The 18,135-nt window shown below is 42.1% G+C and overlaps 1 protein-coding gene across 1 annotated transcript in view; it reads left to right on the forward strand.

Moving 5' to 3' along the window:
• Window positions 1-18,135, forward strand: part of LOC136626528 (bile acid receptor-like) — a 68,311-nt gene that overhangs the window by 38,258 nt on the left and 11,918 nt on the right. Inside the window, exons 2-5 of the mRNA XM_066601583.1 lie at window positions 8,997-9,126; window positions 14,579-14,941; window positions 16,228-16,368; window positions 17,986-18,125. Of these exons, the coding sequence (XP_066457680.1) occupies window positions 9,033-9,126; window positions 14,579-14,941; window positions 16,228-16,368; window positions 17,986-18,125 (738 nt within the window). The 5' untranslated portion in view covers window positions 8,997-9,032. The remainder of the gene's footprint in view (window positions 1-8,996; window positions 9,127-14,578; window positions 14,942-16,227; window positions 16,369-17,985; window positions 18,126-18,135) is intronic.

Here is an 18,135-nt window from a genome sequence, read left to right on the forward strand (position 1 = left end):
AAGAGTAGGGTGTGTTCACAGCTTTTGGAAAAAATTCACATCATATACAGTAGGGCATGCTGAGGATCAGAACATCTGCAGTATGTTCTACAATCTACACCGATGGAATAAACAAAGATGTCTGCGCCAAGACAAAAAAGAATATATGTATATATACATACACTATTTGTAAAAAAAAAAGATCCATACCCTGGAAGAAATTTTGTTTTGCTGTAAAACTCAACATGCAGTTTCATCTCAGGCAGATACACAAATGCTGAGAGTTGTGCTGTGATTACATGAAAGGTCTTGTCACCTGAGGCCCTAAAAGTGGTTCCCCCCCTTGGCCTATAAAAGGCTCTCAGAGGCTCCTTGTGTGTAGTGACCTCTTTTTCCGCTTGTGCAGAGCTTGTTGACCACTAGACGTCTCTATGATGCTATCCGAGAGATTTTGCCCAGTTATCAGAGGTTGAGAAGGAACGAATTATTGACATGTTAGCAACTGGATGGTCGTACCAACGAATTGCCCGCCATCTGGGTGGTTCTGACCAGACTATTAGGGGTTGTTGGGACCAGTGGATTCATGAGGGCACACGCACACAAGGTAACCAAGCTCAGGATGTTCTCGACAGACCACCAGTGGAGAGGATCATTTCATCCAAGCATCCCGAACTGATTCATTATTCGCCATCCTGAGACTGGCGGCACCATCTTTACAGGCCTGATGGAACCATTTCCAGGCACTTGGCTTAAGAACATTTGGTCTAATGGTGCCTATTATATGTACAGCCTTTTACACCCACTCACCGTTGCCTCCATTTGCAGTGGTGTTGTGAGCAATGAAACTGCACTACTACAAAGCGGAACCGGGTTGTCTTCAGCAATGAATCCAGGTTTAGTTTGGGCTCTGATGACAGCTATGTTTGTGTCTGGAGACCTAGGGGTCACTGCTTCAATCCTGCCTTTGCTGTGAAGCAGCACACTGCCCCCACTGCTGGTGTAAGGTTCTGGGGTGCCATCACATTAGACAGTCAGGTACCCCTACTAGAGATGTGATAGACAATGACAGCTCAGCGATATGTTCAGGACACCCTGTTGCCACATGTGTTGTCTCTCGGCCGCACACAGCCATGGTATCACAGCAATGCTTCCACAACATTGTCATACTTCTGTTGCCTACCTGGTCACCAGATTTATCACCAATAGAACATATGTGGAACTATTTGGGATGCCAACTTTGACACAAATTTGCATAATCTAGAGACTCAGAGCAAATCCGGAGCGTTATGCCCCAGGATACCATATGGAACCTGCATGCCTCCATGCCCGCCCATATCACATCTTAATCCAAAAATAATAGGTCAGCATGCAAGGCTTCCATAAATAAAGCTTTTATATATTTTATTCATTACAATTAAAAAGATGTTACAGTACAACAGAGATGAGTCTCCAATGTGCATCAGACAGGCAGTAGGAGGGCATACAACATATCAAGTTCATAGAATTAAATATATGCTCAAAAAATGCATGTATGAAAAATTATATATCAGCAAACATTTAATCATATAAAATGATGTATTTTTATACGATTAAATGTTTGTTGAAATATAATTTTGCATACATGCATTTTTTGAGCATATATTTAATTCTATGAACTTAATATGTGGTATGCCCTCCTTCCATCTGTCTGCTGCTCATTAGAGACTCCTCTCTGTTGTATTTTAATATCTTTTTAATTGTAATGAATAAAATATAGAAACGTTTTTTATGGAAGCTGTGTGTGATGACCTATTATTTTTGGATTGATTGTGCAGCAGAGCGTGTGCTGCTGGTTGTGAGATGCATCTTGTATCCAAGCTAGATACAAGTAATACGGGAACAGCACTCCTCCACAGAACCAATAAGGTAGGACCCACAGATACAGAGCTGCCAGCTACAGCAGGAGTCTGGATCAATAGACTCCACAAAAGTGTCATCCAAGTTGTAGATATGCTGTAGCAGCAATAATGATGCAGGAGTTATGCCAAAATAGTCTTTATTCCTCTGTGCAACGTTTCGATCATTCAGTGATCTTTGTCAAGCTTGACAAACATCACTGAATGATCGAAACGTTGCACAGAGGAATAAAGACTATTTTGGCATAACTCCTGCATCATTATTGCTGCTACAGCATATCTACAACTTGTATCCAAGCTAGAGATGTCTCAAAAGGGTACTAGAGCCTCCATGCCTTCCGGTATTACATCTTATATCCAAGCTAGAGGTGGTACAACAGGGTACTAGAGCCGTCATGCCCACCCATATCACATCTTGTATACAAGCTAGAAGTGGTACTACAGGGTACTAGAGCCTCCATGCCTTCCAGTATTACATCTTATATCCAAGCTAGAGGTGGTACAACAGGGCACTAGAGCCGCCATGCCCACCCATATCACATCTTGTATACAAGCTAGAAGTGGTTCTACAGGGTACTAGAGCCTCCATGCTCGCCTGTATCATATCTTGTATCCAAACTAGAGGCGGCCCGACAGGGTACTAGGGCCTCCATTTCTGCCCATATCACATCTTCTATCCAAGCTAGAGGTGGCCCAAAAGGGTACTAGAGCCTCCATGCCCACCTGTATCACATCTTATAACCAAGCTAGAGGCGGTACAACAGAGTACTAGAGCCTCCATGCCCGCCCGTGTAACTTTTTGTATCCAAGCTAGAGGTGGTAGAAAAGGGTACTAGAGCCTCCATGCCCGCCTGTATCACATCTTGTATCCAAGCTAGAGGTGGTACAACAGGGTACTAGAGCCTCCCCTTAAGAGGTCAATTTTCCACAATAAATTCTCCTTTCGCTCTGATATTGTAATCATGTACGTTTGACAATGGGTGTATATATAGACCTGTTGCAGCTATTGGGTTAATGGCATCTCCCCAGCTATTCCATGTGGGCAAATGTTCACAAATGAGCAAATACTACAGATCAATAAATTTCTGTGCAAACAGATAGAATGCAACCCATAAACGTAAAACCATGCATACTATGAATAGTTTTAATGTTTAGGAGTTGCTTTCTACCTGTTTCTGCACAGGTTTAATAATTTGGACTGTTTCCTAAAATCTGTGTAGATTTTTCCAGCCACGTGTGAATGGCGTTTTGTAAAATTAATTTTGCTTGCATTGTACTTTATGTATTTTCAGTTACAGCAATATTCTAAATCAGTATATTTTTGGATGTCATCTGGAAGATTTTCAACATGTTTTATACTTTTCTATGACTGATTGTCTGGAAGATCTGATAAGCACTTGTGAGGTCCTATTAATTTCACAATAGAGGAATGCTACTTTAGTTTTCCTTGTAGTAAATTACTTTTCTGCCTAGAGTTGGCCAACTCATTGCACAAAAGCTGGACTGCATTTGGCTGATCAAGCATTGTTGCAGCACAAAAGCTGCAATCAGGAAATGGGCGACATCACAATGTCAGCCTCAGCCCATGTACCCATGCCATTGGCACATGCACCCTGTTGTTCGGCACAAAGTTGCCCATGAGTGCCGCCTTTCGCCTGCGTTGTCATCTACCAGAAATCCCTCTACAACAATCCTGCTACAACATCTCCTGTGATGTGTGTAATGATTGGCCGACAGGGATGTGTTTTCCCTAGCGGACCAATCAGCCATGATTGAAGCGTATGTGAGCACTAGTTATTATATTGCCTGTGTTGTGAGGTGTTTGGTGAGGCAGACTGCTGACAGCTACATACCTCTGCGTATTTATATCTGCATTAACCCCTTAAGGACCATGCTGTTTTGGGTATTATTGTATCTGGTCACCACCAGGAAGTGGTGGTGGAGACAAGATTGTGGAGGCTTGACACACCAGTGACAGCCCCTGTTCATGATTGGCTTCCCCATTCCTTAGCCTCACAGGTCCTGGCACTCACTACTGTGGTGTACTGTTGTGATCTTCCAGATGCCATCTGCACTGCAGCTCTGACTGTTGCCGGCGGCGCCCTATTGGTCCACTGTGGACATTGCTTGTCTTGGTCTGACGTGTCGGTGACATCCGTGAATGGTGTCGTACTTGCACTTTGCATGAACATAACAACCATATTTTGGATTGTTCATGTGAAAAATTCCCCCCAAAAACATGGTAACTAACATTATCACTTACACCTTTTTTTAAGGTGTCATATATGCACTAAAGGTCCTTTTACATGGGACGAATGTCTGGCAAACGATGTCCGACACCCGTCCCTGTGTTTCCTCGCTCCCGTGCTCCTACACGGGAGCTAGCAGAGCTGTCTTGCTCACAAAGCAGCCAGCAGGGGGGCAAGGCAGTGCAGGAGAATTCTCTCCTCTTGCTCCCCCGCACACCTCCATTGAGACAATACAGCGGCTGTTCACTACTGAACAGCAGCTGTTTATACTGAATGATGAGCTCATTGCTCATTGTTTATGCAGCATAAGAGATCAGCAATGATCTCATCACTCCTCGTTCTTTTTAAACAGCGGCCGTTCAGTAGTGAACAGTCGCTGTGCTATGTCAATGGAGGGGGGAGCGAGAGGAGAGAAATCTCCTGCCCCGCCCCCCTGCTGGCCACTCCGTGAGCGAGACAGCTCTGCTAGCTCCCTTGCAGGAGCACGGGAGCGAGGAAACACAGGGACGAGTCCCATGTAAATGGACCTTTCCTTTTTTAAAGTAAATAAATTAAAAATCATGTACAAATTAGCAAATGATTGGACGATTGACCAAACAATAGATGCCAGATATCTCTTGGATGTCCTGAATAATCGGTATATAATATATACATATGCTCAATGCAAAGTAAATCCGCTCACCTGTCCTTAACCACAGAGCCCAAGATCAGGATGCGAGCTATTTGAGATTCAGAATGTAGGAATCCGGAGAAACAGTACTTCCAGGTCCAATTAAAACTCTGTTTATTTAGACATTTGTAAAACAGCAGCATTGCAGCTTTACCCTTTCAAGGGATTGAAAGTGTACAAAACCGAACTATGGTAGAGGTCACTGGTGCAAGTTGTTAAGCCTTGAGGCTAGATGGATACTTCTACAAATTCAGGTTCCTAAAGGGCTAGATATTATACAAGACTTTACCTTATATTATAAATAAGTGTTATTCCCATACAGATAGTCCCCTACTTGCGAACAGGTTTCGTTCCAGGAATCTGTTCGCAAGTCGATTTGTTCGCCAGTCCGAACAAATGGTTGTATGGAGCAGGATCGCAGGTGGATCCCGCTCCATACAACATCGGGTGCCAGCTGTTCTTATAGCGGGCACCCGGCGGCGGCAGTTCCGGCGAGCCGCGCCGCTTGTCGGAACTGTTAACACTTTAAAGACCACTCTGACAGCAGTATTTAAAGTGTTAACAGTTCTGACGAGCCGCACGGCTCGTCGGAACTGCTGCCGCCGGGTGCCCGCTGTAAGAAACAGCCTGCACCTGACGTTCAGGGGGCCCGTACAGCATCCTGAAAGGCCCCAGGGCTGCCTATGCAGAGTGCCCATCAAGCGCACGGCTTGTTAGGCGCTCTGCATAGACAGCCCTAGGGCCTTTCAGAAGGCCCCTGGCTGCCTAGCAACCGCACAGTGTCCCGCGATCTGACCGGACAGGCTTCTATCAGGCTCGATAGAAGCCTGCCCAGTCCCTGCACAGTATGATATAATGCCATAGCATTACGTCATACTGTGCAGAACAGATTGTTCGCATCTTGCGAAATTCGTAAATCGAATGTTCGCAAGTAGGGGACTATCTGTACTAACTTGTAAATAAGTTCAGGATCTAATTGAGACTAAGTGATATGTGATTCGTCTATTTTTAACATATGACTTTCTATGACTGTATTTAAAGGGGTATTCCCATCGCGACCTTTCATGGCTGAGATGGGAATACACACATCTGTGATCCAACCAGCCTACTAGGGTTTACGGAAACAGCCGAGGCAGTGGTCTTATGCTGTTTGTGTAACCCCTATTAACATGAATTGGTGTTGTGGAAGCAGTGTATCACAGTGACCTACTCTGTTTCTGTAACTCCTGTGTTATGGCAACAGCATAGCTCACTGTGCTATGCTGCTTCTATAACTCCCATTTACATCCATGGAAGTTACGGAAACAGCATAAGACCGCTGCCTCAGCTGTTTCCATGATCGTTGGGGTTGTTGGATCACTGAAGCTGGTAATCCCATCTCAGCTATGAAAGGCCAAAATGAAAACACCACTTTAATGGATTCCATTTTACTCTAGCATATACCACAAATAAAGACTTTATTTCCAAGATGTGAAGCATTTGCATCTTCTTGGTGGTTTGCATCATGTTTAGTTTTGAATATACATGGAGTTAATGGTACCTGCCTGTGCATGAACTGGCTGTTTCTCCACAATATATACATGCAGTCATTTGCCATGTTGGACTATCCAGTATGCATTGGTCTGTAAGGTGGGTGCCCAGCGCCACACGATAATAGAGGAAAAATATGAGTCACTTGCTTGAAAAAGAACTTTATTCTGGTGGGCATTCAAACTTAATAGTTATAGTGTATATAGATAGGCACAATGCTTGGCAGGTCTCCACACTGGTTCAAACAGTGATTACTATAGAATAGGTGGGCAGCCTTGGAGCTTACTGTGACTGGGCACTTGCATGCTGTCCATCAGTCACTGCTCTCTCTAGCGCTCAATGAGCCTGTTCCTCACGCAGTTTCAGACCTATCTGGTGAAGTTGTCTTGTGTAAGAAAGTTACGGCACTGATTGCCATTGCGGCCCACCAAGCATTATTTCAGCTAACAGATTCTGAACCAGTCCTGGACCGGCATTAAAATTTGGCACTCAACTCAGGGCTCCCTCTTACTCATTGGGTTTACCACACTGCCCCTACCCCCAACCTGACAAAATGGCAATAAGATTTCTCGCTGCCATGTTGCTAAGTGTCTTGGACCGCCAACCTTACAATAACATTGTTAACAGTTTAAAACAACAGTGTACATATACATGACATAATAAACTTTGAACTACTTTTCCCCTTACAAGTCTCTTAAGAAAAGATTAAAGCTCTGTGCCTTCTACTGCATATAGCCTTCTGCTACCTTACAAACAGTATCATCATCTGGCATCTGTAAAAAATGCACGTTTGCTAATAAATTATCATTGGGCCTCTCTAAAAAGGTTAAGAAGGGGAGAAAAGGGCTTTTACAAAATATGTAAAACATGATAATGTGTGTTGTTTTTAGAACACACTACCACTTCCTCCATTCTCTCGTTTCTCAAGCGAGAATTCCAAATCTCCTTGGCGCACACACAAAAATGTGTCTTTGACTCATGATCTGGAAGATATTTACTGACTTTTAATATAATTGCAAAACTGTATTTTTAATGAGCATCTGCAACCCCCACACCAAGGAAATGGCAACAAAAGCCAGTAATTAACTTCTGAGGATTCCCAGCCAGGTTTTATTTACATTAATGGCTGAAAAGCAGTAACATCTTTCTTGAGTATACAACTTGTATAATTACAGATATAGTACAATGAAACAGACCTGAAATTGATATAGCTAACATGCAATATTAATAAGTTAACTACTAGATTGCTCTTCATGTATCATTTTCCTCTGCTGCAATGTTGTTAGGGGGCCGGAGGTTTATAGTCCATTATATAATTAAAAATATACAATTTTGTTTATAATAGTCCAGTAATATCTAGTTAGCTAAAAACCTTAAAAAAAATTATGTAGATATTTATTTAACCCTTTTTCCTGCCCATGACATATCTCTTACATCCTTACAAAACGACCCTCTAGTAGTCAAGCACCTCTAAGATATGTCCTTTTTCAGCTATGTTTCAGGCTGTATTGCAGATAGAGCCTTGATCTTGTATTGTTTTTACGCAGATATGAACACCATTCTTTTCTCATGCATGTCGCGGCATGTCCTATCTTTTCCCATTCCTTGGACCGCATTGCCCATTGTTTTCATTGGGACAGTAAAACACACCGCACAGTTTTCAATGTGCACGTGAGTGCGGTGCGAGATTTCCCATTAAAAACAATGGGAAACACTTGCCAATCCTCCAACACGGCTGAAGGCCGTTCCGGAGGATCGCTACTTTTTAGAAGTGACAGAAAAACGCCATGCATCGACATGAAAACATGCTGGGAGTGCAATATCGGGCTGAGATTTGCAGCTTGAGATCAGGCTCACCTAAGATCGACCCTTGTCACGAAGTTACATGAAGGTGAATGTAGCTGTCACTAGCCCATCAAGATAATTGCAATCAGCAGGTTGTCTCTTTTTTTCCTTTTCCAGCTGTGTAAATCCTGTGTTTTATAGGTTGTTACTTTTTTAAGTGTCCAGCTTAAAAACATGTTTTTGGACAGTAATAGTGATGAAGATATATGCATGAAAACATAGGCCTAAGGGCTCCTACCCACTAGCGATATGTTTTCTTGCAATGCGAGAGCGAGTGAAATGTATGATTATAAAACCAATGATTTTCAATGGTTTCATACTCATTTGCGATGTTTTCACTGAAGCCTCACAGTGCTAAGAAAAATCTGTGCTATCACCCATTGTTTTCAATGGGGCCTGCGAAAGCAGCGCCAGCCCCATTGAAAACATAGGGAGTAGACTGCGCTCTCCGGATGCAACTGTGACAGCCATGGCAGGGAATTACTTCATCCCCATGGGGAGCGCGGGGATGAAGGAATCCCCTGCCACAGCTGTGGCAGAGGTCCACGGTGCTATCCCATTGCTTTGCAAATATGTCACATGGATATATTTGCATATTCAACCCTGCGGTGGTTGCCTGCAACCCATTGCTGCCACCACACCATTCCTAGCAATGGGTTGCAGGCAACCACCGCAGGGTTGAATATGCAAATATATCCATGTGACATATTTGAATGAGGCATGGCAATCTTTATTGCCAATGGGTTATTTTTAAGAGGAGTGATTAAGATGAGATAAAACAACTTCCGTGAATAATAAAATAATTTGATCAATCTGTTTTCTTTTCAGGATTTCTCTACAAAAAAGTAGAAGTGAGACGTGTTAATGAGACAGTGGGAGGGACTGAAGCAGACCATGGCAAGCAGCTATGTAACAGCCCCTGATGCATACTGTCTTGCTGAAACGTTACCTTATTATGGTAAGATTAAAAAAAAAAAGATATCCCCATATCGTAAAAGTTTAATATATTATTGGTCATAAAAGTAGTTTTGTAGACTCACATTTTTTTTGCTAATAAGACTTAAAATAACAAAAACGTTGTGCTTGTTCTTTCAAACCCAATGGCTCTGATGGCTCCTTCATCACTCGCTTGTCTATACTTTTCTGCGGTGACAATATGTGACCATGGCAGTCAATCCCTACTCCACTGAGTATGCAAAGGGATCCCTGCTTTGGTGAGCAGCAACTCCTGAAGTTGCTGCATCTTCTCTGAAGTCAGAAGAGATGCTGAGCAAGAGAAAGTGTTACTGCAGTGACACTTGCTTAGCATCTCTGACAAGCAGAAAATATGCCAGAGCTTCAGAAGCAGCCACTTACCACACCAGGGATCCCTCCACATACCCAGTGGAGCAGAAAGAGAAGAACTAAGACTGAGCATGTGTGACCACATTGGAGCATTTACTGAGGTGGACACAGAATAGAAACAGCAGGTGGAGCTATTCTAACATTAGTCCTGGAATATCTGAGAATATATACATTGTAAATGTAAATGCAAAAATGTTTATCATCACAGGCTGCATTTAACTATACATAATATTTTTTACAAGATAACCCTTTAAATATGTGTAGCATGACCTTTAAGTGAAAATATACTCTGTATTCCATTAATTGCTGCTTGCTTTGGAATGTGCATAGTATATTGGAATTATCCCTTTGAAACCAAAAATGCTTAGTTTTAGGACAGATAAAAAGTTAAACAGGCTTTTGTGGTCTGGAGAAAATCATGTTCCATGTATAAAGTTCAAGATGGAGTAAAAATTGTTGCAGCTTCATGAGAAATGGTTTTTCTTACATTTTATTAAACTTTTGCTTAGATTTTTTTCACAAAATGTGACAAGATATCAACTTGTAAATGGAACTAAAAAATATTGCACAAACTTTAAATGTACTTCAATAAGTTGTAAAGGTAATTCCTATTGTGGAGTGAGGGGCTACATCAACAGCAAAAAATCCACAGTGGATTTCGGTCCAGATCTGTGTCAAAATCTGCACAGATTTTGGTATGGATTTTACACCATTTCAAGGCAAAAACACATGGTTGTCTGTGCAACTACACTCGCTGCTATGGAGCGTAGTTGCGCATGAACAGGATTTTTTTCCCCTCGGAGTATTCAAACTCCGCGCTATAGCTTGAGAGTTTGAATAAAACAGCGGGAAGATACGTCCTGCTCTAGAGATGAGCGAACGTACTCGGTAAGGGCGATTTCGCAATCGAGCACCACAATTTTCGAGTACTTCACTACTCGGGTGAAAAGTACTCGGGTGCGCTGTGGGTGAGCGGGGGGTTGCAGCGGGGAGTGGGGGGGGGGGGGGAGAGGGAGAGAGAGAGAGGGCTCCCCCCTGTTCCGCGCTGCTACCCCCCACTCCCCTCTGCAACCCCCCGCTCACCCACAGCGCACCCGAGTACTTTTCACCCGAGTAGTGAAGTACTCGAAAATCGCGGTGCTCGATTGCGAAATCGCCCTTACCGAGTATGTTCGCTCATCTCTAGTCCTGCTTTATCTTTCCTGTTTGTAGTATTAACTACGTGTGAGAAAGTTAGGGCAAGTCCTATCTTTTTTCGCCCGTACTATTAGCGGGCAAAAATACCGCTAGTGAAAACGAAATAATTGAAATCAATGGTTGTGTTTTGTTACGTTATCACAGCCGCATAACAGGACTAAATCACACCCATGAAGTGTGAAATCTTTGCTGAATATCCATGGCATAAATTGACATGCTATGAATTTAAAATCCACACTGCAGATTTTATGCTACAGATTTTTTTCTGCAGAGTGTAGATGAGATTTCTTGAAATCTTTCACATTGCTGCTATTGTAAAATGCTGCCGATTTTCTGAAGCTAATTTTGCAGCGGAAAATCAGCAGAATTTCCATAGTCACTTAAATAGTCACTTTATTAGAGAGAGCTGACCTTTCATGATTGGAGCTTCCCTGTATAGAAATTTGGCTGAGGAACATCCAGCGAAAGGAGGCCCTGTGGACGTAAATAACTCGTAATTAACAAAAGGACTGAAAGGAGGATGTCAAGAATTAGTCTGACGAACAAGTGGTGCACAGACAAGCAAATTGCAGTCAAATAAAAAAAATATATTTTTATTTTAAAAAATACTTTTTGTCCTCATCTACTGACACCCATAAGTTTTTTTTTTAATTTTCCTGTCAATGGGGCTATATGAGAGCTATTTTAATAATTTTTACATTTTATTTTAGTTCCCATAGGAAACTTTAATATGTGGTGATTGGATCACTTGTATAATACACTGCAGTACTTCAGTATATTGTATTTTTGCAAACATCCTATTAAGCCTTGCCACATTCAGGGCTTAAAGGGAACCTGTCATAAACTATAAACATCATAAAGTAAGTTATGGTGCATATAGTTTAGATGATGGGGAATCCGGGGAGCTGGGTCTCATACTCACCTGATTCCCCATTCCTGCAGTTTCTACTAGGAAAATCAGCATGCGCACAGCAGTGTGACTTTTTTCAGAAGGGTGTGCATGTGCACCTCCCATAGAGATGAATTGGAGATGTGTGCGTGCAGCCTTCAACAAGAGTTAAGCTGTTGTGTGTGCGCTGACTTCACTGAGTGACATCATAGGAACTGGTGAGTATGAGGCACAGTAACCCAGACTCATCTAAAGTATAAGAACTGTAACTTAGTTTATGGTGCTTATAGTTGATGACAGGTTTCCTTTAGGGCTCAGTCAGATGGGCGTTTTTTACATGCGTTTATTCGCACGTGAAAAAAAGAATTGCGTGACCATGTCCATTGACACCCGTATGTTCTATCTTTTGTAGGTGCAAATTTTATGCGCATGTAAAAATCGGACATGTGACCGCTACCATTGAAAAGCATTGGTTCTATATAGATGCGAATTGTAAATACAAAAAACATGCACAGCAAAAACACCCATCTGACTGAGCCCTTAATAAGCACAAATCCATGGCAACCCTGGGGGCCTTCATAATGGCAAACAAATAGCCCCTCACGATCTTATTGTGTGGGGTGGAGGGCATTTGGGACACAGGGAATCTCCTCCTTCTGTCAGATCATTGAAATGGCATTGCTACTGTATTAGACACGACCACAGGGAAATCGTTGATAGTCTGAACAGTGGTGGTGGCTCCACTGTTCTCCTCATGGATGGCAGCTACTAGCAGTGTAAAAAATAAAATAAAGTCTCTGTGTGGCGCTTTGGACCACCTGGTAGTTGGGCAGAGTTTAGTGGTATTAAGGTTTTGTCAAGTTTGTGACACCAGTCAGTATACAGACCGAAACCCGTGCCGGACAAAATGAGTAAAAATGGGAAAATAAATAAAATAAAAGGAGGGTTGTGGTCCTTTTCCCTGAAGTGTGGTGTGGTACATCTCAGTGCAGATTGTGAATTGGTGGGAAAGGAACTCCATGAGTCAGGATCAACTTGAAAACAGTTACAAAATGGACGTTAATTTTGAGGTTGAGGTAGACTATACAAATCAGTACAGGGACAAACATCTGTACAAGTGCAGGCAATAAGTACAGAAACCTTATCTGTAGATTAGGGCTCAATAACATTGGACAGTGCAGGAAAACTCATCTGTACCCTATGCTTTGCCCTTCTGCTTATCTCTTCCTCTGTTATTTTAAATACAAGTATCCTTTCTTCTTACTTTACCTTTGTGACTTAAATTGATTCATCTTCTCTTTCTCTATCTTTCTGTCCACATAAAATATCTCTTATGACTTCTTTCTGTCTTCTCAATAAAACCTTGATTTTAATACTCACACCTCTTCCTTCCCACCGCACTGACTCCTTTCTCTTCAGCTGCTCACGCCAGCTTAAACTGAATACTGCTACTCCTTTCTCTCTTTTAACTGATTTATCTAAACCAGTGTTTCTCAACTCCAGTCCTCAGGACCCCCAATAGATCATGTTTTCAGGATATCCTATAGTACTAACACCTGTGGCAATGTCTGAGGCACCGACAATAATTATATCACCTGTGCAATACTGAGGAAATCCTGAAAACATGACCTGTTGGGGGTCCCTAAGGACTGGAGTTGAGAAACACTGCTCTAAACTAACTGTTGCGGAGGGCTTATCTACCAATCCTAGACCAGCAATCTTTCCACTAACTGGCTAACCAGTAAGGTGCGGATTCGATATTAAAGACAGAATACAAAATATGAACATCTTAAAGTCATATATACATATTTAGAAAGTGACCACATTACTTATGTAGTGTTCAACTCTGGTAAACAACACTACCACTGACAGCAGCATCTCAATGGTTTGTGCCAGATGTCAGCTGTTATTTTCTGCCACGGGAAACCTGTTAAAATAAAAATGTATGTTGGACAACCCCTTTAAGGAGTAGATACTTTCCTTTTTTTTCATCCGCACTTTCAAAGATTCATAACTTTTTTTATCATTTCAGCATTATCTCCAATCCAAACCGTTGCAGTCGAGTGTCAGTTGTCAAGCATAGTAGACACCTATAACTTGTGGAGCAGGCACGGCTCTTGTGTCTGTTCCATACAAACCCAGTGTACATTCAACATTCAAGTACATCGTATTGCTTTAAGAGGTTAAAGGTTATGTCCACCTTTGCAACATTTTTTTTTTTGTTTCTCCAATGCATCTAAAATCAAATATGAAGCATTCTACAAATAAACTTCATCAAATCTCCAACCATTTAATCTCTGCAGCTGCTACACATACCTGTATATCCCTGCCACCTATCTCCTACTTCTTGCTGACGTATATTCAGCAGGCTAGCAAGAAGTAACAGACAGATGGAAGGGAGTACAACTGCAGGATCAGACTATACGGTCTGTTTGTAGCCTGTTACTATTGCGGCATATTGTATGCAATAAACAGAGGGAGATTTAGTTATATTTTAATCCTTTTAGACCAACGACATTTAATTCTTTTATGCTACTTACATAGGTTTATTTTTTCCACATTTTTATTTTGTGAGATATTTTTTTCATTTTTGAATGGGTAAAAAATACAGTTTCCGTGTTTTAGCCCTTATTTTGGTATATTATTTCTCTACTTTGGAGAGCTTCTAAATATATCAGTTTATAAATGCATTTACAGCATATCTATGTCAGTTACACATGCAAAGCGACCTTCATTTGCCATAAAAGTGCAATTTGTAAAGACTTTTTGTATGATATAGCATGAACTATATTTTATATGTTTTTATTTCTTTTGCCCATGTCTCTAATAATGCCAGTGATAGATTCAATACATGAATACCAATAACATAGCTTCAATGGTTGATAGAAAGTTGTGAGTAGGAATTTAGGTTTGAGCATTCCCTCCCTGTTCAGCAGAAAAAGCATTACATTACTAAATATTTCTTTGTTTGCTTTCACAGACGTCCTGCCAGATCACATTAATTATCAACTTCAAGATTCAGACTTCCAGGCGACTCCATATTGTCAGTATACAAATGTGCCTTATTCCCCTGTGTTGCAATCCCCAGCATCACAATGCCACTACAGTGCTTACAGTTTGGAGAATTCATATGTTGATGGACAATATGTTCTTAGTACATGTGACATGAGTAAACCACCCTCGAACATGGCTCATAGTGTGGAAGAGATGTACCCTACTGTCAAGAGAACAAGGATTAGTCATTCTAGCATCCGGATGAAAGGTCATGAAGAACTTTGTGTCGTATGTGGAGATAAGGCTTCTGGGTATCACTACAATGCACTTACTTGTGAAGGGTGTAAAGGTAAGTAAATGTCCATCTTGTGTAAGTTTTTGTAAAAATTGTCACATATATATCAATACCTAAAAAATGTAACAATGTTATATAATGCCAATTAGAGATGAGCGAGCACGCTCGGTTAAGGCAGTTACTCGACCAAGCATCGCTCTTCTCGAGTAACTACATACTGGTAAGAGCAGATTCGGGGGTGAGTGGGGAGAAGAGAGAGAGTTTTTCAGTACATTATATGGTACATTAAAGGGGTTGTCTCATGCCGAAACGGGTTTTTTTTTTTTCCACAGGCCCCCCGTTCGGCGCAGGACAAACCCCAATGGATGTGTTTAAAAAAAACAAAACATATTACTTACTCGAATCCCCGCTCTGCGACGTCTTCCTTCTTCCTACTTCTTCCTTCACCAAGATGGCCGCCGGGATCTTCACCCACAATGCACTGCGGGTCCTTTCCCATGGTGCACCGTGGGCTCTGTGCGGTCCATTGCCGATTCCAGCCTCCTGATTGGCTGGAATCGGCACCCGTGACGGGGCGGAGCTACGATGACCAGCTCTCCGGCACGAGCGGCCCCATTCACCAGGAAGAAGACCGCACAGCACAAGCGCGTCTAAAAACGCCAGAAGAAAGCGAAATTAGACAGAGCCATGGCGACGGGGACGCTAGCAACGGAACAGGTAAGTGAATAACTTCTGTATGGCTCATAATTAATGCACGATGTATATTACAAAGTGTATTAATATGGCCATACAGAAGTACTTAACCCCACTTGCTTTCGTGAGACAACCCCTTTAAGTAGCACAATTGAAAAATACAACTTGGCCCACAAAAAAGAAACGCTCACACAGCCATGTCTAATAATAAATAAAAGAGTTACAATTTTTTTAAAGAGGGGAGGAAAAAACAAAAATGGAAAAAGAAGGGGCCGCGTCATTAAGGGGTTAAAGAGATTGTCTAGTTTAGAAAATCCATTTACATATACCCTAACAGAGAATTCTGATTTGGTCCTCTGTTCATGATCTTCATTTTCTTGGACATAGCAGCGACTGTTAAAAAGACCATCTTTTTCACTTGGGAGGACCTGTTCTATCTTGCGCTACATAGACAACTGGTTTGAATGAGTTTTTTCATACCGGTTAGGGGTCTCAGTGATCGGACCTTGACCAATACTAAAAGGTTATCCCCATATCCTGTGGGTAGCGGGTAACTTAAAAAAATTGTCACAACCCCTTTAAGTTTTTTTATAATCATTCACGATATATAGCATTATGATTAAAGTGTACTATATCATATTTTCCAGGTTTTTTTCGTCGTAGCATTACCAAAAATGCTGTGTATAGGTGTAAGAGTGGTGGACACTGTGAGATGGACATGTACATGCGGAGGAAGTGTCAGGAGTGTCGGTTGAAGAAGTGTAAGGCTGTTGGCATGCTTGCAGAATGTAAGTTTAGCACAATTTACATATGTTTAAGGCTGCCTGTCCACGAATTTTTATTGCGTTCCCCGCGGCAATAATCTAGCTACGGGGAACGCAGTGAACCCTTTTCATAGCGTTGCTATGGAAAACGTAGCCCCCCTGTCCACGAGCGGAGAATCATAGCATGCTGCGATTTGCCGCGATTCTCCACGGTGAGCCTATCTGTCAGATAGGCTCAGTGCGGAGAACCGTCAGCTCTCCCCTGATCCCGGCCACGCTACGCCTGTGGACAGGCAGTCTAACACTCAAATAAAAAAAAAAAAAAAAATACAGTCTTACCTTAGCTTGCAAGTGCCTCAGCCTGCGAGCTTCTTGACTTGCGAGCAGGCTCTCTCCCAAAGTTTTGCTCAGATGCCCTTCCATGAAAATCATCCCTAGCTGTAGCAAAAAATAAAAAAATACATATACTCACCTGTCCGCTACTGCCGGGGCTCAGCCGCGTGTTCTCCCTGCACTGCTCTGAAATTCTGTCAGCAGGTGGGGATTTAAAATCCCCGCCTGCTGAAAGGGCTGTATCTGACTGTCTGAGCGCTCAGCCAGTCACAGGCAGCGCTTAGCCATTCAATGAATTACAGTTGAGCGCTGCCTGTGATTAGTCACAGCGCTCAGCCAATCACAGGCAGCGCTGGGCCATTTATTTAATTCACAGCTCTTGTAATACAGTGAAGCTGCTCTGTCCCTCCTAACGCCAACTGCTTTTCTTGACACTTTTCAAAAGTGGCAAAAGAAGCAAAGAGTCACAAATTTTAGGAAAAATATAGCATGTGCCAAAATTTACAACTTTTCTACACCAGAAAAATGGGTTAATATATATATAAATTTTCCCATCGTGTTTTTTTTAAATTTACTTATTTGCTGGATAATTAGTCCTGGAAGTTACAGCATATGCAGCACATGTACTATAATCTCATGACAACTCCTCCAGGTTTCATTTCGGTCAATTTTAAGGCCGATTTCACACGGGCAACAAAATCATGCGATTTTCCCACGATGCAACACTGCTACAAATCGCATGTATGTGAAGCCCATTCTTTCCAATGGGTTCTTTCACATTAGCGATGTTTAGTAGGCTGCTACATTGCATGAATACAAAATTGTGGCATGCTCTGTACAACCGCAATCTGCGATGTTTCGTAGCCCATGTTTCCCTATGGAGCCTTCCTATGTGTTGCATTAAAAATAAAACACGATTTTCGTGTGGTGCCATGCAACCTTTACAGTAGGAAGTCCTACTGTTTGAGCCCTAAAATAAACCCTATCTGTATTAACAAAAAACGCAATACATCACACAAGGGCTCTTCCCCCCCTGATAGACTTTTCTGAGATGCGAGAGTGAATGAAAACGCATGAGAGGAGAGGAAGCAGAGAGGCAGAGAGGGGGCGAGAGCTCAGTTCCTGCTCCTGGCTCTTCCATCCTCCCCCCCTGCAGATGAGGACGATGTATATCGGCTTGGCTTGAAAACCGAGCCGATATACGTTCGTGGGAATGCAGCCTAAAACACATCTTCCATTTCTCTTTGACGATCTAAATAATAAACAGATATTGTGATATTGCCCTGATCGTGCTGTTTTATGTGCTAGGTTTGTTAACGGAAGTACAATGTAAGTCAAAGAGGCTGAGGAAAAACTGTAAGCAAAACAGCTCCATTTTTTGTAATGTCAAAGTGGAAGATGATGGAAGTGACAGCAGGCAAGTTTCATCAACTACAAAGTCAACGAAAGTGAGTAAAA

This window comes from Eleutherodactylus coqui, chromosome 4 (assembly GCF_035609145.1).
Source record: "Eleutherodactylus coqui strain aEleCoq1 chromosome 4, aEleCoq1.hap1, whole genome shotgun sequence".
Taxonomy (NCBI): domain Eukaryota; kingdom Metazoa; phylum Chordata; class Amphibia; order Anura; family Eleutherodactylidae; genus Eleutherodactylus; species Eleutherodactylus coqui.